General features: G+C 39.6%; 1 protein-coding gene across 1 annotated transcript; it reads left to right on the top strand.

Annotated features, from left to right (window-relative positions):
- The first annotated feature begins 752 nt into the window (after positions 1-752).
- Positions 753-23,147, top strand: ccdc186 (coiled-coil domain-containing protein 186). The gene is made up of 16 exons (XM_058406586.1): positions 753-909; positions 2,839-3,709; positions 6,052-6,178; positions 8,045-8,173; positions 8,733-8,945; positions 9,063-9,182; positions 9,384-9,488; positions 9,875-9,973; positions 10,447-10,533; positions 10,736-10,878; positions 11,497-11,752; positions 12,022-12,211; positions 15,139-15,219; positions 15,553-15,772; positions 19,739-19,958; positions 21,033-23,147. The coding sequence occupies exons 2-16, from the start codon at positions 2,859-2,861 to the stop codon at positions 21,114-21,116; spliced, it is 2,925 nt and encodes a 974-aa protein (XP_058262569.1). The 5' UTR covers positions 753-909; positions 2,839-2,858; the 3' UTR covers positions 21,117-23,147.
- Positions 23,148-23,669: the final 522 nt, after the last annotated feature.

The following is a 23,669-nucleotide window of genomic DNA, read 5'->3' as shown; positions in this document are numbered from 1 at the left end:
TTATTTATTTATTTAATAATTGAAAGCTTGGCTGGAGAAACATTTTACTTTTGATTTGAAGTCCTATACCATGAGAGATTACCTCAGTAAGACTCAGAAATGATGGTAGGTTTCTGCCTCCTTACTCTAATGAGGATGTAAAGTAGAAAATTACAGAGACTAAGTGATCTGACAGCTGGATATTAGTTGTTAAAATGTCCTCTAGGTGATTAAATTTCTTATTTTCTCCATTAGAGGGAGCTGTTCAGCTAAAAAAAAAAACATGCTGACTATAATAAAATAAAATGTGCTCAAATATCCCTATTTCGCACGTGGCTGTGAATTATCTAGACTATCTGTGAATTGGGAATGTTTGTACATGTACATGGCAGAGAAAATATGTGTTTTTCTAACAATTCTCCTTTCACCAGTTGAGAGATACCTCTCTTTTGGAGTATTATAATGTATGATTTAATATATATTATTACATATTAAATATATTCACACAAATCCTACTCTGATGGTGTTTGGAAATACTACCCCAGGAGTCTTTGTCCACTTGTTATTATATACTTTTTATACTTAAGTACCTAATATAAAACAGTAATAAAATAGAGTTTTACAAAATATCACAGTCTAACCAATGCAAGTTAATAAATAATAAAATAAAATAAAAATAATAAAAATCCCCCTGGATACAATGCTCGTGCTTTCATTTCACTTTTTATTTCATCGACGATTAAAAAACAAAACAGTCCTGCGTTTACTGCGCATGTGCAGCCCCTGGTGTTGAGCTCTGCCGTCGGTTAAGTGCAGTGGCCATATTTGTTGATGTGTCACCGCAACAGGAGCTAACAGAAGGAAGGTGGACAACACGCCGTGTTCTGACTACTTTTTTAACAGTCCTACTGAATGGACCTTACATAAAGGGTAGGTCAAATGTCACATTTAAGACCATTCTCGGGTGAAGCATTGCTTTAGCTGCACCGCAGTTCCGGCAGCTGCGTTAGCTAGCAGGCTAATCAGGTGTTTTCTAGCAGAGTCTGTGGCTAACGTTAACTCCCGCTTCATGATGGCTCGTTTAGGTGGATAAATATTCTAATAGAGCAATCTAAATTAGGTTCTGATCTCTCGTGTTTTTGATCGAGGATAGAGAATAGCAGGAGCTATAGCAGGCTTTGGCCACCGTCTTCAGAAATGTCCAGCTGTTTGTTCACGACATGTCGCTGGTTATGGATGCAGTTGACAGGTAGCTTTGCTGTAGCTACATCCCTGGTATCGATTTCACAACCACACATTCCTTTGTTCCTAGATCTTTTTTTAGATCTTCTTGGCATCAGATCCACTTTCTCAGCCCACTGTGGATACAGCTAGTTAGTGCAAACAAAGATATTTGAGAGTTTCTATAATCTTTTCCAGTTCGCTGGCTTTTGGTTTCTTTTGCTTTCACTGAGTGAAACTTTTCCATTTTACAGCACGTTATATAACATGATCACAGTTCCTGAATCCCAAGTTCACTCTGAGTGATGATCCTAAAACCTGTCTTCCACATTGTGTCACCATCTACTTTAGTATTTTCTATTCCTGTCTCCACTGTGTGTGTGTGTGTGTGTGTGTTTGAAGTTTGTGTGATTTCCCTGTACTTCAGGAGTTTTCTCAGGATACTCTAGTTTCATCCCCCAGTAAAAACAATTAATCCGTGGTAGGCTGATCGACAGCTATAAATCGTCTGTAGTGTGTGAATTGGTGTTTGTGTGAAAAATTGTGTCCTGTGGTGGGCTGGGACATTGTCCAGGGTGTCCCCTTACCTCTTGTGCCTTAGGCTACAGGCTACTCTGCAACCTTGTGTGTGGTTTCAGAAAACTGATGGCTCTTAGGTTTAGGACCCTGGGCTCCTGGAGCAAGAAGAGTGTGTCATTATGTGTTTATATATAATATATATCTTACATATATATATATATATATATATATATAATATAAAATTCATAGTTGCCCAGCAAACAAGTGATCTCAATAGTCTAGTAGTCATCAGTATGTTTTTGTCCTCTGCCATTAAACAGCCAGAGAAAGAAAATTCTCTACTTACAGTTGACTTTTTTGTCAAGATGCTAGCCAGATTAGAATAAAACTCTTGTGAAAACTAGAGAAAACACCATTTCTTTTTATTTTGGGGTGCAAACTCTACCTCAAACCCATTATGGGAATTTATCTCGTTACATCAAATGAGAGTTTTTATTATTGAAATTTATTTTCTTTTTGCCTAGCTGTGTACACATCCACACTATTACATTTTCAGAAAGTCACATGACTTAAAGCCACTTTACAGAATGTCATATCTTGATTTAAAGCACTCTGTCCAAAGTTCATCTCTTGAATTTTGCCCTCGCTCATACTCTCTGGGAGTGCTGTATTCAGAGAAAGGTCTGGTTATACACTTGTAGCACATGATTGGCCTTTAAAGGGATTGGCATGTGTAGCAGTATCAGTTGAGTTCATAAGAGAACAATTGCAATGTCAGTATGTCACTAAATGAAATCTAGGGAGATGAATACCAGCTTAAATTTACTCAAGCTGTAGGCTGTGTGTGCAACAGGGAAAGAGGTTTCCATTCATTTGGTGTGTAGAGGACAGTGCCAGAGCCTAAGCTAGGTCAGAAGGAGGAGGAAGTGACTTTTACTTTCTCCCAGTGGCCTTTGCAGGAAGTATGATAATGAACATAGTTCTGCATTAGCAAGACCTTTTGTAACACTTTTTTTGACAAACTAAAGAATTTTCGTAATGTAGTGCTGTTTATCTTTAACAAAGTAGCAGAAAAGCAGTGCTGATCCATGCATGGTAATAATTAATTGTCTCTTTCAGGTGTGGCGTTTTAGGAGAGCATGGAGCAGTGTGACTGTCAGGGAGAGCAGCACCCCACTCCCGAACCTCATCACGGCACAGACGTCAGCACAGAATACACAGGGTCATCACCAGTCATCAGAGATGGTCCTGAAGAGGAACTGAAAGGTGTGGAGGAGGATGTTGAACAGGAAGCTGAACAGGACAGTGTGTTGGACAGCATTCAGTCTGATGGTGCTGAAAGGGTGGAGCTGATGCTGGACCTTCCCACACCAGACCAAGAAGGAGCGACTGCAGAGGACGGACAAGGGGATGGCAACAGCAGCTGTGACAGTGGAACCTCCTCCATAGATGATAGCAGGAGTCCTCCAGCTATTCCTAATGGACCTGTAGAGACAGTACCTGCTGTTCTGGATGGGTTAGAAGAGGATTTGCTTCCTGCCAGTCATCCTGAGGACCAAAAAATGACCTCTTCTTGTGTTCCAGACGATCCAAAAGAATCTTGTGAGTCGAACAATACGCCTTCACATGAAGTAAGTCCATCAGGGGATGCTGCCAAACCTCAAAGTCTAAGCAGTCAAACTGGCAAAGTGACAAACACTGATTCAGCAGTTTCGCCACAACATGAGACTAATCACATAAACTCAGTCTCCAGTGCTAATCTGTACGATACAGACTGTAGCAGGAAGCTAATGTCTGAGATCCAGCGCTCTGTGTCTCAGGAGTCTCTTCTGGATGAGCTGGAGTCAGAGCTGCTGAACTTCCAGGTACGTGAGCAAGGCAGCAGCAGAGCGAGCCCTCCGAATGGTCTGCTCAAGGATCCAGGCTCCATGGTTGTGTTCGAGAAGTGTGTCCAGTACAAATACTCGCAACAGGAAAAGGCCATCAAAAGGTACTGAATATTTAAAATAGTTGTCTTTTACATAATCTCCTGTTTATCACTGGCTTGTTGGTTAGCATGGTGCTGCAGAGGGAGGTTGCAGTGAAGCAGTTTCACTGTGAGTGTTAATAATAAGGTAAGATCTTGTGAATATTCAAAATGCCTCACCAGGGTTTTAAATATTTCTAGGTTTGTATAGCAAAGAGTTCTCAGAGTCCTGAAAAGTCTGAAACAGAAAATGGAATTTCACTAAATTTTAATTATTAAAAAGGCAACGATTTTGGATTTGGTTTTGAAGGACAAATGTCAGACAGGGCCTTAAGATTCATTCGTCCAATACCTCTGCTGTAAGTCATGCAATCTTCTAGCTTTTCCAGTTTTGTTCTAGACAAATAAGGAAGAAAAGTCACAGATAGGGAAAAGTCACTGATTTGTTTTGTAAAACCGTGCTGTAGATAGTTTACACAAAGTTTTGTGTAACACAAGTTTTGTTGTGTGTGTGTGTTTTTGTATGATCTTTGATCTGATGATAAACAGTGTAATATCAGTCTGCTCAGGTGTGCTGGGATCATCATCTGTCCTTGCCAACAAAAACTAATTTTGCATTAGCTGACGAAAGTGTTGCCAATCAACACAGCAGCTGTTTCTCCACCACAGGTTAGATTAGATTAGCGTTCCTGTTATTCCTGATTTGCACAGTAAAACTCCTCTTCATTCCTTTTCCCTATCTCATACTTACCTGACAAGGCTTTCGTGATGTGCTATTACTTCATCAGTGCTATATTTTGCTTGTATGAGAATATCAGAAAGGCTGCTTATAATATATTTCGATTGTATTATTTATCTTATGTCTAATTGTGATATTGTCTTTTGGTGAATTGATCCTATCAAGACTTTATATTGTGTTCACATACAGACTTTGGTTTTTATGTTTTGTGGAGCCTAATAATGCAATTTATTTTCCCAAATCTTCAAACATCTAACACAGCTTCAGAACATTTAACTGTATTTAATGAAATAAGAGGTCACTAATTATAATATACACTATATTGCCAAAAGTTCTGGGACCCCCCTCCAAATCATTGAATTCAGGAGTTGGTCTTGGCCCCTTAGTTCCAGTGAAAGGAACTCTTAATGCTTCAGCATACCAAGACATTTTGGACAATTTCATGCTCCTAACTTTGTGGGAACAGTTTGGGGATGACCCCTTCCTGTTCCAACATGACTGCACACCAGTGCACAAAGCAAGACATGGATGAGCGAGTTTGGTGTGGAGGAACTTGACTGGCCTGCAGAGAGTCCTGACCTCAACCTGATAAAACACCTTTGGGATGAATTAGAGTGGAGACTGTGAGCCATTCCAAAACTGTGACGTCTGCCTTTACATGCACATGAATGTAATATGGAGTTGGCCCACCCTTTGCCGCTATAACAGCTTCAACTCTTCTGGGAAGGCTTTCAACAAGGTTTAGGAGTGTGTTTATGAAGAGTGAATTTTTGACCATTCCTCTAGAAATGCATTTGTGAGGTTAGGCACTGAAGGTCTGGCTCGCAGTCTCCGCTCTAATTCATCCCAAAGATGTTCTGTCAGGTTGAGGTCAGGACTCTGTGCAGGCCAGTCAAGTTCCTCCAAACCAAACTCACTCATCCATGTCTATATGGACCTTGCTTTGTGCACTGGTGTGCAGTCATGTTGGAACAGGAATGGGTCATCCCCAAACTGTTCCCACAAAGTTGGGAGCATGAAATTGTCCAAAATGTCCCAAAACCTTTGGCAATATAGTGTAGCATTATTGACCTCCATCAGACAGTCTATCTGGCATGAGAATATTCTCAGCTACATATGTTGATTACTTGTTGTTTAGTTCTATCATATATTTAAAAAAAAAATAAAAGCCAATATTTATACTTGGATCCTAAATTAGCGTGGAAGTGTGGAATTGACTCCAAATCTGGAATTCTATTGAAATTATATTTATTTTAAAATCTTGTCATTTTATTATGGCAAATTATTTGACGAGAATTTGCTAAAACCTGCGGGTATGGTGATGTCCTTATAGAATTAATAAGTCTTATCTCCTGTTGTGTATTGCATTGCACCTGACTACATTCCCATGTGGTTTTATTTTCCTCATTTTCATATGAACACCTGCTTTGCCTAGAAACTGAAGCCAGTCCAGCACTGAGCTGTTGTTAGGATCTTGTTAAGGAGGCCTCTTCAGTAATCATTTTTAGACACTTGTTAAAATTGAAAGCCTTCCAAATGGTGTAGACCAAATCAGTAGCAGCCAGTTAAATCACTGAGAGATATGTGTAAAGCTGTTACAATAACAGTGACTGTAATTTTGTGACAGGTTGCTGGATGAGAATAAGAAACACCAGGAGTTGATTCTGGGCATCTGCTCTGAGAAAGACAGCATGAGAGATGAGCTTAAGAGGAGGATGGAAACTGAGAAACAACATCTTTGCACTATAAAGAAGGTAAATTGGTATCACTCAGCATAAGCTGTAGTTAAGCAGTATGCCGTGACAGAAAGTGGCGTGCTGGTGATGATAATCAGTATACATTTCCGTTCTATTTACAGCCTGCCACTGGCCCTATTTATTTTTCCAGAATGACCACTGTTGTTTGAGACATGGTCAATAACAAGGCTAATAATAGCAACTGATAAATGTGACCAGCACTGTGTTTTGCTAAATAAGCCTGCTCATGTCAGTTCAGATGACAGACCTGAATAGCCAGTTCAGGCTCTATTTACTGATTAATGTGCTTATTTACTGAAGAGCCTGCATCTGGTGCTGAGTAGGTACACCTCTTTGAGGCAAGCAATGGGTTCGGGCGAGATCGCAATCAAGTTCAGTTGTGGGCCTTTGTAACAGAGGGTAATAACACAAATCAAACAGCAGCCCAGGAGGTTGGCTGTGTCTAAAGAGCAATAATCCAGTATCATGGTAATGACAGGAAACTGCTGTGTGTACTACGCTTTCACAGCTTCTCATCACAGCTGAATTAGAAGGGGTGTCTGTGCGCTCTCATCTCACCAGACTCATTTACTGCCTCTTCTGCCTCTTCTGTGGAGAGAGAGCAAGGGGCAGAGATGTGATCATAGCTCTATCTCAGCAAACAATCAACACCATGAACAAAAACCAATTATAAAGCTCTTACTCTTGCTTTTAGTAGTGAGAGTCATTCTTTAGTAGACACACAGTTCAGGGCTGCATGAATAAGAAGTCTGGATTCCTAAGACAAGCTAAGATTTTTTTTTATTCATAGGTTATTGGGCCAAGAAGTAGTCTTAACAAACTTAAAAAAGTGGAAAATCCCTTATTGACTTTTACAAAACATTTGGTGTGTAACTATGTTTACACTGAACATGCTGAAACTGGACCAAAGAGGATGAGTTCTCAGTAGGTGTGTACAGATGATAGACAATCTTTTCAGAATCAGGAAAACGCAAGTACGTGGAAACACTGACGAAACCAGGCAGAATAAAGATTGGCACCGTCACTGTGTGATGAAACATCAGCAAAAAAATGAAGAAAGTAAAGATACCATGTGATTACTATCTTTTAGGTGCAATGTGCCGAACTGTCATAGCTGAACTGTTGCCGCCATTTTGTCAAAGGCTCAAAAGCAATACATCAGATAAATTTAACGTGCTGAAGCATTAATTAAATTATTTATTATTATTGTTGTTGATATTATTATTTTTATTATTACTAATAGGCTTAACCGGTAAACAACCCCACATGCTTCTTTTTAGTCTGGTCATTTTGCAGGCTTCCAAAACATGAGCACTGGGCAGCACAATGAAGCTTTTACATGTCCTGTGGGATAGCTAATAAAAGTATTATCTGTCCACCGATTCAATTTTTCTTGTCTGGAAGGACAATAATAACCTGGCAGCTGTTTCGTGTTCTGCTTTTTTGTGTTCTGTCTTTTTAATCCCAAGTGTTCTGCCTTTTTAATCCAAAAGGAAAAGTTAGTTTTAAATCAAAGCCAACCCGTTTGGTCATAGATTCAGAAAGGCTGTAGGTAATAAACTTAGCCACCCTTACCAGGTTATTAAAAAATAAATTACTGACTAGCTGGAAGATATATTGTGCCTTTTGTGGATTTTGTAGTGCTTATTGCACAACTCCCACTGTGTATATCATCATGATCTTTCATGTTGAGTCATAGTGCTGTTCCTGGATGTTTAATTGCCTCTATCTTTAACCCTGCCCCGTCAAGCCCGCTTTCGTGTCGTCATACGGGGAGTGTTCATGATTGGCCCTGCCCTAGTCATTCTTAAGCAGATTTTTTTAAAACTATAACTGTATCACTGTCTCTTTTTGTCCTACCAGTTTGAGAGCAGGGTGGAGCAACTATTGAAGGAGCTAAAAGAATCCAAGGACAAACTGGTTCACCAGGACCAGGCGGCTAAAAACACCGTTCAACAGATGCAGAGGGACATGTCCTACCGCCTTGAGCAGGTTAGAGGTCATCACTATGACCACTGCCACTGGTACCATAGAAACAATCATCCAAGATGACACCCTTCCCCCTTTCCCAACACAAAGCTCTTTTTCTTCCACAGTGGATCAATTACTTCCAAACAATGACTAGACCGTGGTTCTCGATCTTTATTTCCCTCATCCTTCGTTTCTCATTTCCCAACAGAATGTGGCACTGTTGTCTGTCTTTATCTTTCACTCATGGTCTCAGTATTGGCTCATGTTTAACCCTGTCTTCAGTAACAAGCTCTAATGTTAAGTAAAATTAGCTAGATAGGTGGAATGTGTTACTTATTATAGAAGGATTCAGTCAGACTGGTCCTCTATTCATACCAAATTCTCATAACAGTGTCATTTCCCCTTCTCTTTTCTGCAAACTGGAATCTTAAATATGCAAAACCTGCAACTTGAATACTGAAAGCACCACATTATGACAGGACATTCTCACAGTTCTGCAAAATGTATTTGTAAATAAAAATACTAAACAATACAGTTATACATGGCTGATGTTTCACTGTATTATTTGATGATTATACAGGCTGGTAAGAAGTGTGAGGAGGCACGCCAGGAGAAGGAAGCCATGGTTATGAAGTATGTTCGAGGGGAAAAAGAGGCACTGGACCTCCGTAGGGAAAAGGAGCAATTGGAGAGAAAGCTCAGAGAGGCAACATCAGAGGTGGACAAGCAGGCCAAGAGGGGGAACCAGTTTGCTCAGGAGAAAGCACGACTTCAGCAGCTACATGATGCCAAAGTAAAAACACACTATCCTATTCGCAATATAAAATGAAAGCCGGCTGATGATAAAGGCTGGCTGATCTTTTTTTAATTCTGCCATTTATTAAGTGTGTTTTTACTCTCGTTTATGTAGGAGAATGAGATAAGTAGGCTGTCTCGTGAACTGGAAAAGCTCAAAGATGAGATCAACTCTCATATCATCAAAGTGAAATGGGCCCAGAACAAATTAAAGAGTGAGACAGATGCTCATAAGGTAACTTGTTTAAACTGGCTAACAGTGATGAAATTCTATAAAGGAAAATTCCAACTAAAAAAAAACCCCCTCACTTTTCATTTTCATGTATAATTTGATACAGACTCACAGCATGTCCCAGACCTAGTCTATTATCAGTCGATTTATTGTATTGTATTATTTTCAGCTGTCATTATTTTAATCTTGTGGTGTTCTGAACAGGAAACAAAAGACAAGTTAAAAGAAACGACTGCCAAGCTGACCCAGGCAAAAGAGGAGACCGAACAGATCCGCAAGAATTGCCAAGACATGATTCGTACATATCAGGCAAGTCCAAACAGAATGCTTATTGGAAAACGTGTGTTAAATATGCTAACTAGGTGGCTCTACTGAGAGTTTCAAATATCCACTAGAGGACAGTATTGACTGTTGTGTAGTTTGCTGGCCCTTCTTCTCTGCAAACGCTTGCTTTATTATTTTTAGGTTTTAAAAAAAATTGTAATTCTAACACCATATATATCTGATGTGGTGAAAGTATAGTGCAAAAATATACTGTATAGTTGTGTGTACCCATTTGCACAAATGTGTATCAGTAGTCTATAAAGGGAAGAGCAAAATGGATCTAGGAGTGACATGAGCTCCTTATCACTTGTTAGGGGAAATTATTTTTGTTCAGGTTCATAATGCACCATTAAATTACTCTCTTTCACTAGGAGTCAGAGGAAATTAAGTCTAATGAATTAGATGCAAAGCTGCGGGAGACAAAGGGGGAGCTGGAGAAGCACAAGCAGGAACAGACAGATCAGTTGGAGGTAAATTCTTATTGCTTTATTTACACCTGTCTCAGGGTCTGTCACCCTTTTGCTGATGCTGGTTTCAGAAGCAGGTCTACAAGAGACTCATTATAGAGTATTAAGGTTCTGTTTTTATAGTCCTGTAATATATGTTTACTTACATCTTGTGAAATTCTGGAATTGTAAAGTGCTGTATATTTAGGTTGTTTGGCCACATTGGGTTTTTTGGTTTGTTTTCTTGTCTAGTACTGATGCGTTATTAAATCGAGTTTTAAGCACTGTCTTGGAGTACCTGAAGATTTTTCACTGAAGCATTATTTGATTTATATTTGCATTTTTATTAGCTTTAATAAACTTTGTTAACATTACTTGGAAAGTTCTCTCAGCCATCACTTTGCTAATTAGAATGGGCGGAACGAAGCAATTGGCTAATGGTGCTTGTAGCTCTGGAGAAGGCTCATTTGCATCGTGTTCTCCATTATGATTGACAGATGCATCGAGCCAAGATTAAGGAGCTGGAGGATCTAAAGAGGAGCTTCAAAGAAGGCATGGATGAGCTTACCACTCTTAGAACCAAGGTGATGTAAATATATAATATATATATATATATATATATATATATATATATATATATATATATATAGTATACATAATAATTATATATATATATATATATATATATATATATATATATATATATATATATATATATATATATTAGTATACATAATTTGTGAATATTTAAATATTTATTGTACCTCTCCGCTCTCTTATGTTCAGGTAAAATGTCTGGAGGACGAAAGGCCTCGATGGGAAGATGAGCTGTGTAAATACAGAGAGATCATTAACAGACAGAAGTCTGAGATCCAGAAGCAGCGAGAGAAGCTGGGGGACATCCAGAGATTAGAAGAACAGCATCAGAGGTAATGGAGGCACCCCCAAACCACTAACCCAGACCAATTAATCATACCACTCACAGTGTCCTTAATGACTCAAAGAAGCCCATAGCTACTGTAGTATTGGTTCCATGGAGCATTCCCCTTTCCCATCTGGTGTAAAGCGTGTGATAAGTGGGATCACATTAGGAAAGCGTTTTCAAATTAATATTGTCTCCTGTGATGAGATGATGACCTTAACACAGTCCGGTGGGTGTGGCTTTGCATCACTGATGATGATGATTCTGTTGAACGCTCCTGTACATCAAAAATGTAGCCAGACCTTGTGTCAATTCTCAGCGGTGGGAGAATTTTTACTAATGAAGAGATGCAACAGAGGCTCTGTGCCCAATGGAGTATGATCATAGGGCTTTTGCTAGAGTTAACAGAATTATTTATGTGTGTGAGTCCATGGGGGCTTGCCACTGAGTCATTAGGGCAAAATGACAGTTGATAAAGTGTCATCATTTCAGTGTCTGGGAATTATTAGGAATTATGGCTGCAATTAGGGCTTTGGCTCAGAAATGGAAATTACAGTAAATTGCTTAAATCTGTGTATATGTTTGCTTGAAGGTTTTCTATGCTTGTGTGCACTTTGTTCGACAGAGATGAGCAGGAGATAATGTCTTTGAAGGAGGAGGTAGAGAGTCTGAACTTACAGATCACAGACCTACACAAAGATGTTCAGGGTGGCCGAGTGCGAGAGGCTGAGCTGCTGTCCTTCACAGAGAAAATGACGAGTAAGAATGCTCAGCTGCAGTCTGAGAGCAATGGCCTGCAGACTCAGCTGGACCGCATGACCACTAGCTCCAGGGAGCTGCAGAACAGACTGGAGGAGACTGAGAGGGCCCTGGCAGATATGGTGCGCTCACGCGTGATCACATTAAAGCACATAATCTTACTATGGACATATAAATACTTCTGTTATTATCTATTCCACCCACATCTACCTAATTTAATATTGAGAGTGTGTTCTGCATTAAAAGGGTTGCTTTTAAATTGAACTAATTTAAACACAAAAGAAGCCTCATCACTCACATGGTAGAAAAGAACACAGTGATTTAATGATTATGAATTGTATGCCTCTCTGGTTTATAAATTAGATTGATGTGTGTGTGTATGTGTGTTCAGACAGCGAGGCTGAAGAGAGAGGAACAGCGAATGCACGATGAAGTCCAGGCTCTACAGACAGAGCGATCTGCATTGCAAACAGAGACTGCACAGCTGAAGACGAGAGTAGAGGAGCTGAGAGATGAGCTGGTTACACAGAAAAGAAAGCAAGCAGCCAACATCAAGGATCTAACAAAGCAGCTCACACAAGGTAACAGAAGCAAAGTAATACCAGCTCTGTGACTGTTATGGTCTGAAATCTTCATGGTATGATAACCTAGTCTAAAAATACCATGTTTTCACGGGTCAACAATTTCAAAACACACAAGCCGGTGGTGAAAATTTAAAGGAAATATCTTTGCGCAGAAGAAAATGATTCCTTTTCTTAGGAAGATATTTTAAGGGGGGGAAAAAATAGCGAGGCAGTGCTTCTCATCAAAAAGTAGAAAATTATTTTGTTTAGTTTTTTTTGTCAGCTCTGATCTTTTGTGCATTTTGTGCAAGTCATGAACATGCTAGGAGAGGCAGCACACTTTTGCTACTTGTGCTGCCAAAGTATTTACAGCAGTAGTAGTTTATACAAGCAGAGAGTTTTTACTACATTGCTGAGTAGAGAAACAGTGGAGTATGATTTAGTGGAGTCTAGTGTGAGGGATGGGATTTTTGAGCCACAGCCAGATGCAAAATAATGAGCAACACTGGAGTAAGGAACTTGGTTAAATAAAATAAATGAACTGGTATACAGTAATAGATGGATATGCGTTTTATGCTTGCATGTAACTGTTTGTGACTACATCAAGGCTATGCCACTCTAACAACCATAAGACCGGAAAGGCTTTTAATAATGCATTTTGACACAGAGGAGGTTGTCACAATTAATATGTAAATATTATATGTTAATAGAGCCACTATAGATTAGATTCAGTAAGATGATGTCATATGATATTAATGAAAATGAGAGAGCCTTAAATTTAAGGCGTATTCCACAGCCCATAAGACACAGCCCAGTTTAATCCAATTTAATCTTCTCTATTTGTGCCTTGTTACTGTGTAAATCCTACCATAAAATTGTCTTAAGCCTATTTCATATCTCTTTTCGTGTTAATAGTCCCTATTTAAATTATTACCAAGAACTCCAGGCCCGTAATTACAAATTTGTTATTTAAATGTTTATTTACACAAAGTAGGAAGTACATTTTTGGGTTAGGGTGAAAACCTTTTAAACGAGTCTTAGAAGTAAACTACACTATATTGCCAAAAGTATTCACTCACCTGCCTTGACTCGCATATGAACTTAAGCGACATCCCATTCCTAATCCATAGGGTTCAATATGACGTCGGTCCACCCTTTGCAGCTATAACAGCTTCAACTCTTCTGGGAAGGCTGTCCACAAGGTTTAGGAGTGTGTTTATGGGAATTTTTGACCATTCTTCCAGAAGCGCATTTGTGAGGTCACACACTGATGTTGGACGAGAAGGCCTGGCTCTCAGTCTCCGCTCTAATTCATCCCAAAGGTGTTCTATCGGGTTGAGGTCAGGACTCTGTGCAGGCCAGTCAAGTTCATCCACACCAGACTCATCCATGTCTTTATGGACCTTGCTTTGTGCACTGGTGCACAGTCATGTTGGAAGAGGAAGGGGCCAGCTCCAAACTGTTCCCACAAAGTTGGGAGCATGGAATTGTCCAAAATGTCTTGGTATGCTGAAACATTCAGAGTTCCTTTCACTGGAACTAAGGGGCCAAGTCCAGCTCCTGAAAAACAACCCCACACCATAATCCCCCCTCCACCAAACTTTACACTTGGCACAATGCAGTCAGACAAGTACCGTTCTCCTGGCAACCGCCAAACCCAGACTCGTCCATCAGATTGCCAGATGGAGAAGCGCGATTCGTCACTCCAGAGAACGCGTCTCCACTGCTCTAGAGTCCAGTGGCGGCGTGCTTTACACCACTGCATCCGACGCTTTGCATTGCACTTGGTGATGTATGGCTTGGATGCAGCTGCTCGGCCATGGAAACCCATTCCATGAAGCTCTCTGCGCACTGTTCTTGAGCTAATCTGAAGGCCACATGAAGTTTGGAGGTCTGTAGCGATTGACTCTGCAGAAAGTTGGCGACCTCTTTGCACTATGCGCCTCAGCATCCGCTGACCCCGCTCCGTCAGTTTACGTGGCCTACCACTTCGTGGCTGAGTTGCTGTCGTTCCCAAACACTTCCACGTTCTTATAATACAGCTGACAGTTGACTGTGGAATATTTAGGAGCGAGGAAATTTCACGACTGGATTTGTTGCACAGGTGGCATCCTATCACAGTTCCACGCTGGAATTCACTGAGCTCCTGAGAGCGACCCATTCTTTCACAAATGTTTGTAAAAACAGTCTGCATGCCTAGGTGCTTGATTTTATACACCTGTGGCCATGGAAGTGATTGGAACACCTGATTCTGATTATTTGGATGGGTGAGCGAATACTTTTGGTAATATAGTGTATCTGTAATCAGCGAAGGCCCGAAACCAGAGCATCGGTTAGTGAACAAAAAAAAACAAACTCAAAAATGTTTAAACATTTCACATTGTATATAAAGCCTTTTTAATGGTGCTCCGTTCATTAATTTAATGGAGCATTGGTATTTCTCTGAAGTCCCTGCATTCCTGAGGCACTGTTGGTAATTATAAAGCCATGTTGGAGCTCTGAGAGGGCTTGTGGAGGGGCTATGCTGCAAAATCAGACAGATTGAGGTAATGTATTCATCCCTCAGTGTGACTGCAGGAAAAGCTAGGTTAGGCCACAGTGCATGTTCACACCACACTTTGCTAAGAACGAGAGAAAGAAAGAGGAACATTGGAGAGTCTGGGGATTTGTTCCTATAGAGGACATGTGGGGAATGTGAAGGTATTTTTAAGCAGCTCTATTTCTGCTTCTGCTCTCTCGTGCCTGTTGACTTTTCTCCAGCTCAAGGCGACGACCTTTCACTTGAAGTATATTAATTGAACATACTCAATTTTTGGTAATGATGCCATGTCTTGTGATGGTAGGCTGTATTCTTGCTCTGTGCAGTAAAATGTCTTTCTCTTCTGTGGAGAATGAGGAGATTTTCAGGTGCTTATTTTCTGGGGTTGTTTATTTTTCCGTAATAGCACGTAAGAAGCTGGAACAGGTGGAAAATGGAGGATGTGATCGGGAGGGCAGCAGCATGGGCAGTCGCTCCAGCTCCTCAGGTACACCTTCTACTTCCAATAATCTTAACAACACTGTCATAATGCTCAAAGTAAGAATGATTGATAGATTTTAGTCTAGAAGTTATCTTTCTCACATATGAGGTGCTTCTGTCATTCTTTCTTTTTGCTTGTCAGCCTGTATGCCTTTCATCTAGCTCTTGAAGCTTCCTGGTCTGATATTCTGGGTGTGAGTGATTGCCATCTGCTGTGTGAGGCTGATTGTTATTCCCCGTATGGTGTGACTGTCACTTGAGTGCTTTGGGCGAGGCTTTGTTTCCGTTCTTTCCCAGTGTGTTTTAGGTGAAATTCTTTCTGTCTTTTTCTGTCTCTCAGGCTCTCTCAATGCTCGAGGCAGCAGTATGGACGATCGTTCTCCTGAGAACCAGTCAGGTTCCTCTGTGGTGGTCGTGGACAGCTTTCCAGAGGTGGACAAGGCCGTGTTGGTGGAACGCATCGTGCGGCTGCAGAAAGCCCATGCACGCAAGAATGAGAAAATCGAATTCTTGGAGGACCACATCAAGCAGCTTGTGGAGGAGATCAGGAAAAAGACGAAGTGAGTGAGAGAGCGTGTAATCTGATATAGGTGTCTCGAAACAGCCTCCCAAAATGTCACAGGAGCTGTTTGCTTCCTTTACTTATTTTCCATTTTATCCCTTGCCAGCTCTTATTCCTCAAGGTAGCTGCGTGCCGCATAAATTCAATTACTACTGACTTGTACATTCTCCTTTACATATATACACTTTCCATCAGGGATCTTGTGCTCAATTTCCGTCAGGGCCATTTTAGGTTTTTTGTGAGTCCTTGATGGGCCATAAACTAAGACTAATGTGTTTTTACTAAGCTTATTATGAACGTAGGTCAATTTACACTTTATATTTAGCATTGTTTCATAACATTATTGTAATTATAACAAAATTGATTTTATTCCACTGTTCTACCGTAGCAGTAGAGAAGAAATTATACCGGCTTATCTCTCCTTATGTCCTCAATCTTCCATCTGTCTTGTCTTTACTCCAATATCACCTGCTTTTTCACATTTTGTACTAAATTGCAACACATTACGGTATTTAAAGTCAACAATTATATCAAAGACCAGCTAACACAGGATGTATTTCTGACGTGTTTATAAGTATCACACACTGCAGATTACCGTCACACACTCTTTTGCACAGTGAAAAGTCATGCTTGGAGGATCATGGAAGCTCTTTGCTGGTAAATGCATTGTTTTCACTTCGGAGGAGCAGTTGTCACTCTTTTTTTTTTTATTGGTGCAGATGTAATTTTCATTGCCACAATGTAGAAATCTCATTAACTGAACATTCAGCTTTCAGTGAACACACCAGAGTTTCTTTGTTTAATTTATGTTTTACGGTTTCTCAGTATCATGACAAGCTGCAATTCTTTTTCATCTTATTAACATCAAGAGGGAGAAAAAGGAGAGGCCGGATGGCTATTTTTAGCTGCTGTGACAAGTGTTAACAGGAATGACTTTGTTTTTGTGGACAGTCCATGACATCCAGCGGTAACTATAAATGGATAAAAAGTATGATGTGTCATTCTTTAATAATAAATTTTGTAATCATTGGCAATTCGCTGTGGTGTAAGAGGACCTAAGCACTTATTTAATTTTCCTATAATAAAACGGCATGTCATGTTTTGTTTCTTACTTTATTTTCTTGCCAAACTGAAAATCTATTTTATAGATTAGTTTATAGTCTTTAAAGTTATGTTTATATGTAGTTATGTTGTCGTGTTCGGTTTGTGTTATGTAGCTATGGCGACACTCTGTTAAAGCTATTAAACATCATCTTTTTTTGTGTGTATAAAATTAGAAACTAACTATAGAGGAGAATTATTGATCGATTTAAATAAAGAGAATAACTGATTAGAAACAACCCTCTTTGGGGGTTTTGTTCTGACAAAATATAAATGTTAATAGGACTCCTATCTTCACATCAGACCATTCATGAAATCCATATTTAAATTATTACAGCATAAGATGTTGATGGGGGTGCTACTAACACTTTAACATTTATCACTGTGTTCAGACATTTGATATGAAATGTCCAATAACCAGCTTGTGTCTGGATCTTCAGTGCTAAAACACTGTATGATGATGAAAGGCATTCGATGCTTTGCACGTGACTGCTAGTGTGAACGCTAGATCCCTCTGTAGAAGTCAGTATCATTTACAGCTTTGGTTTTACATGTTGATAAGGATAAAGCAGCTTTGTACTTTCTAGCCACTTTCTTTCCTCTGTCCCAATTCCCTGTGCATGTGACTGTGACTAAGGCACTGAACAACCTTTTATCTTGTGGTAGGAATTTTCTTTTATTTCTATATGCACATTGTTTTGCCACTATGTATGTGCATTTTCCACTTACTTATATTCCATTAATTAACAGGAAGACATCTAGAGTCATATGCATAGCTATATACAGTACAAGGAAATAACGTCACAGAGATTCCTAATTATGCCTCGTACCTTATTTATATACCTGCCAAGCACGCAGAAACGGGTTGCAAACGTAGGCAAAGAAATATGAAGGTATTTCACAGCCCCTGTCTCAGCATTTGAAGATGCGAGTGTATTTAAGTGTTTGGTTACAGTGCATCTGTATGGTGAACTGACTACAGAATTAAGCTTCAGTTGATTTAGTTCAGTTCCCCAGTGAGTGCTTTCAGCTAATGGTGCCACATTTATTCAAAGAGATTAAAGAAATTAAAGAAATGTTATAAACAGATGTTAGATATTGGTTTTTTATGCGTGTTCTGTGGCATATTTCATTTTGCACTTGCTGTCATTTAAATTGAATTGTAAATATAGCAGACTAGATTGCTGTGAATGAAATATAAGTGAAAGCACATTGTCCTTATAGATGCTTTTATATTTTACACAGCAGGATTAGTATATGGCCGCTCTCATTGGCGTGTACATGAAGGCATGCACGTAAAGGTGTATTTTATTAAAGTTTAAAATTTAAATGTTCTTATTTTGTATACTTGTTGTTTAGTAGTAATTTCTAAAATGCATATGTCCTTCTAAGAAGCCTGCTGCTGTCCTTGCTTTCCCCCTGCTGCTCTTACTGCTACAGCAAAGAATCAGGCCAATGCCATCCTGCCCTGGCTTTATATAGTAACAGAGAGAGAAATAATTTCAGGACATATTGCCACTGGTTCTGATCTGCCATCAGAAAGCAGCGTTACCATATATCAAATAATAACGATGTGGACGATAACTAAACATAAATTAACTTCTCTTCTCATTTGCATACAAGCCATGTTATGTTTCACGCAGAATTTAATTTCTGTTCATTTTGTTCTGTTAAATACTGCCATGATGGAAATTGGGTCCAAATGGACCCTAGATAAGTTTAAGGTAAGACAGTCTGTTTTTGTAGCAGTGATTGACTGAGTTATTGATTTATTGATGTAATGTTGTATTTTGGCACCACCTATCATCACTGTAGCTTTTTCCCCCGTTTTTAGCTTGTGTTGTGGAATACGAAATGTTAGTGCCTTCCCTTTTTGGTTTTAGATAGCTGGGTCATTTAAAACACCATCTTCTCTGATGAATCTGATTATCTGTTTTAATTACAAATTCCGTCAGTGCCACATCATTTGGGGAGTTCACCCTATAGATGTATGCCCTCTAATGTCCTTGGCTCGGGACATGGTCTGAATAAAGCTTTAAAATTGAATTGGCCTTTATATGGGCCATGCGTCACTGTGGTTAAAAAAGGTTCAGAATGGGGAGAAATGGGGAAGATAGTACTTTTCATCTTCATTTTCTGCGTTATACAAAGTCAACAATAATGGAAGTAACAGTAATGATTTCAGATTTCCATCAACACATCGCTGCTCCCTATTCAGTTTTAAATTGAGGCACTTAAAAATAAATTACGCTTTTATAACCTTGAGTATTTTAGGGTATAATTCAATCTGAAGATTTGGTCTTTTTTATTAAAATGCACCCTGAAGATGCAATTGTTATTTTTGTTCCCACCTGGGCGGTCTATCTAACGAAAACAAACAGCCTCAGGAGAAATTTTCATTTTCTCTTTTGCTATTATTTTCATCATGTATTGGCTTATGCATTTCTGTAATGGAAAGCAAGGCTTCCTGCTTTCACAACGCTTTCAGAAAGCCACTCCTGCACTCTTGCTATATGGGTTTAATCATGATAGTGGGTTTGGCTGGGCTTGCCAATTTTAAAGACTGATAGCTTCTTGGAGTTCTTGGATTACTTTCAATTTATTGTAGCTTTATATGTCCTGAACAGATCGAGACGAGGTACATTGATCTGGTGATTAATGCTCTGTGACTTCTGCTGTGTCCTGGTTCATTAGTGTCTTGAGCTTAGCCACTTCCCTCAGAGGTGTTAGTTAGCACAACAGCCATTACAGAGCTTTTATAATGCATCACTTTCTGTGAACAAGTGTCTGTGTGTGTTTATGTAAGTGCTCTGTTGTAACCAAATCAGAGAAGTGACCTTATCTGCCATTATGTGTCTGGCAGAATTATCCAGAGCTATGTGCTGAGGGAGGAGTCTGGAGCACTCTCATCCGAGGCATCAGATTTCAACAAAGCCCACCTGAGTAAGAGAGGGGGCATCATGGCCTCTTTGTATACATCACACCCTGCTGACAGTGGACTCACTTTGGACCTCTCGCTGGAAATCAACAGGAAGCTCCAGGCAGTGCTGGAGGACACGCTGCTCAAGAACATCACGCTGAAGGTAACATGGTCCACCTTGATCAGTGCATGTACTCTACACGGAACCTAAACAATTACTTTTTTCTAGCCTACTTGGTTCTCACAATCTGTTGTATGCTATTATGGCACAGTAGGTGATAATTTGCCTATACATGGTTCACTTGGAGAACTGATCTCGCTCTTGGTATTTGCTGATGTAATCTCAAAATATAGCTGGGAAGGCGATAGCTATCATAAATAAAGCACATTGAGTAGTGATTAGCTAATGACGCATAGTGAATGCATTCCCACACAGGATCTGCTGTAAGCATAAACATTAGGCATGAAGCTCCATGTCATGGACACAACCCTTTAGGGACTAAAGACTAATGGTTGCTGTACATGGGAATGTATCAGCAATAAGCTCAAGGTGGTTTAGGTGACTGTTTACTGGGAGTGTGTGTTCATTTGTAACGGGAATCATCAGAAAGACATTCTCCAGTCATGCTACATATGATCTGCTCTCACTGTATGAAAATAATCAGTCAAAATGACATGCCCAGGTATCAAAAGTTCAAAAACTTTCCTCTGAGCCTTGATGGATCTGTCAGAAGTGTACATAGTGCTCACTGCTCACTCACTACTCACACATTATAGGGTCAAACTGTGGAAATTAGGTAGTTGTCTTATCGGCTTCAATTTCTATTTGTGTGCATGCCCTGCCTATACAACAAGCTCTTGCTGTGACATATTGGACATAGAATATAGAAAATCCTTATTTTGAGAGACTGGTTCATTACAAGACAGGCAGACATGCTAGAAATTTGATCAGTTGCCCGACAGCTCAATCGGGACTGTGCAGTTATATTTTACGACTGTGGTTTGGTCTGAAATTGTTCAGCTATATCAAAAATCAGGTTTTTCAATAAAAAGGCCTCAACATGCTGAGTTGAATATGTAGCATTAAAGTACAGCAAATTACTCAAATTACTCCTTTAAAGTCATCCTCTTTTTCAGCTCTAGCTATGTATTTCTCTTTCTTCGTGCCTGTGTTGAAATAAAAAATTAGCTGCATGTAGCAAACAAATGCCTCACAGCAATACGTTTTCCTCTACAGGAGAATCTCCAGACCTTGGGTTCAGAGATTGAGAGATTGATTCAGCAACAGCGGCCAGTTGAACCCGGCGTCAGGAGAAAATGACAGTAGCGCTCTCAGCAGAGTCGCTACAGGACATGACAAATGTGGAAGTTTACAGGCATTCAGGTGCTCTGAAGGACCAGGGTTTGTTGTTAAACCCAGGAGAGGCTGTCAGGAAAAGAAAACGCACATCGAGACATGCTCCCATTCTGTGACAAACTGGGAAAGAAGAAAGGCATACCACAGATTGAGTGACCTCTTGAAGGACTTGAGATTTCTCCACCTGCTTGGTGTCAGACTGTCCTAGCGTCATCACTCAACTGTCTGGTGTCAGTTGCTCCATTGAATGTATCTACTGTACCTGCTCTCCAAAGTTCATAAAAGAATTGCACACTTTCAACCCAGTGATTTGTAAATGTATGAAAACCTGGATAATGAATTAATTAATGATTGAGCACACATACGCACACACACATATATTCGATGAAGGTACCTCCACTTTCCTCTAAAGAGTTTGACCCTAATAATTGAGGAAAAGAGGCTTCAGCGGTTAATGGTGCATTTTCGAAACCGAGGACATCTTCAGACCTGCTCAGAATCATTATCTTGCTGCATAAAGGACACTGCTTCTTTTTCTGGCCCATTATGCTTTTGTGCCAATTAGTGAATGTGTGTAAAGTGCAGACACTAATGCATACTCCCACATGGTAGCTCGAGAAAGGGGACATTTTTTGCCACAAGGTTTTCTTTCAGCCGGATACCATTTTCTCTCCACAAGCTGAATAAAGCACTTAGAAAAAGGCCAGATATTACACTGAATGCACTTTTCCAATATTAGGGGTCTCGGTACAGTATAAATCAGATTAATCTTAACTAGATTGGGGTAATTGGATATAATTATTGGTCTTTAATAAGCTTCTTTCCTGGTCTAAATTAAGTTCTTATTAAATCAATGTTATGTTTTATGTCTCCTGCTTACTGAGAGGAATTCCATGTCTGCCATATGTTGTATGAAAAAACTGTCAGTTGTTATATTTTTACTTTCCTCCTCCAACTTGCTGTTTGTGTTTCTTTGTGTTAAGCTGTCGGGAGGCTTAATTAAAGAGCAGTTTATAGGGATCAGTGAAAAAGACAGATTAATATTAGTGTATTGAGGAAATAAGTGCAATTGTGGGTTTTTTTTTTTTTACACTCCATGGCAGAGAAGGGGGGGGGGGTTGTCTTTCCCCTAAAACAGGCCTGAGCTGTGATCCCCACAGCAACTGTCCCATTTAAGGCGCTAAAAAGAATGAATTTGTGACGGCAAATTCCTTCGGTGGATTGAAGCCAGACTGTATGTTTTCTACAAGCTGTATTCGGACTGCCTGGGGAGTTGGTGGCCTAGAGATCTCTGCTCTGCATATTTAAGAGTTTGAAAGAAATGTGTCATTAGCTGCTGCTCATGGACTCCTTTTGTTTTTATTCTCACCCTTACAGAAGGTAAATAATGAAGGATTATTTGGGATGTGGCAATATGTACAGGGACCATGCCTTCACCTGCAAGCCTTTTCCACGTATTAAGCCCAGACATATGAATTGTAATCTTTTGCCCCTAAGCTGCAAAGAGAGATTAATAACCATGTACCACAATAGAACTTGAGGCCAATGCTGGGATCTTCACCTTTCCTCTCCACACTCCATCATCCTAAAAACACCAGAGACATTCCTTGAAAACAAAGAAAGAGGAAAATATTGTGCAATGTGGAATAGCTTTGGAGGCTGAACTCCAAGATAAACACTGTCAATAATTGTTTAAGGATCTGTTTCATAATTTATTAAATCTCCCTGTTAAATTCTCTTTACGTATGACATGACAAGAATGATCTTTTGAAGTATGTGTGTATGTGAATAGTGATCAAAACTGATGAAGTGGGAAAATGCTGTTTAATCTCTTGCTGAATTTGTCACCTGTGCTCCGTTCCATTGACATAGTCAGACTGTGATTATACAAACTTGTAGATATGATGTGATGTAAATGGTAAATTGTTTTTAAAGATACCAAACTGGATTCCTTTCTGTAAATATGCTTACAGGAATTAAAAAAGAAGAAGAAAATTGACTCCCTGAAACGATTCTTTTTACATTAGGTCATCCTTTGTATTGCTGCACAAAATAGTTCAAGTAAAGCGCTGGATATTGGTTGTTTCCCTGGTGAACCATCGGAGCCCTTTTATGCAAATTGCAACATCGGGGCAAGCATCAGCAAGTATTCAATTATGCAGGTCAGTGTGTTTATACAGGGAGAGTTTAAATATAGGATGCAGGGATGGCATTTCTTCCCAAGAGTCTTACTTTCCACAATCTGTGCTGAATTTGTCAGAAGAGACTGATGGAAAAAAATAGCATGTCCTGATCAAAATTAGAGAAAGGTCATCTCCATTGAACATGCTTAATGTGATAACATAGACGTTTATTTATTCCTCTTAAGGAAATTAAATTGATAGAGAGGCACAATGGTGTAACCTATAAGCAGAAAAATAAATGTATAAACGGAGCAACAGTAGTGCCAATAGAACAAGAATACAAAATGATTTGGATTGGCTATGAATCTATATTTAAACCTCAGGTTATTCACAG

The sequence above is a fragment of the Hemibagrus wyckioides genome, linkage group LG13, assembly GCF_019097595.1.
Source record: "Hemibagrus wyckioides isolate EC202008001 linkage group LG13, SWU_Hwy_1.0, whole genome shotgun sequence".
Taxonomy (NCBI): Eukaryota; Metazoa; Chordata; class Actinopteri; order Siluriformes; family Bagridae; genus Hemibagrus; species Hemibagrus wyckioides.
This window is presented reverse-complemented; position numbering and strand designations above follow the sequence as displayed.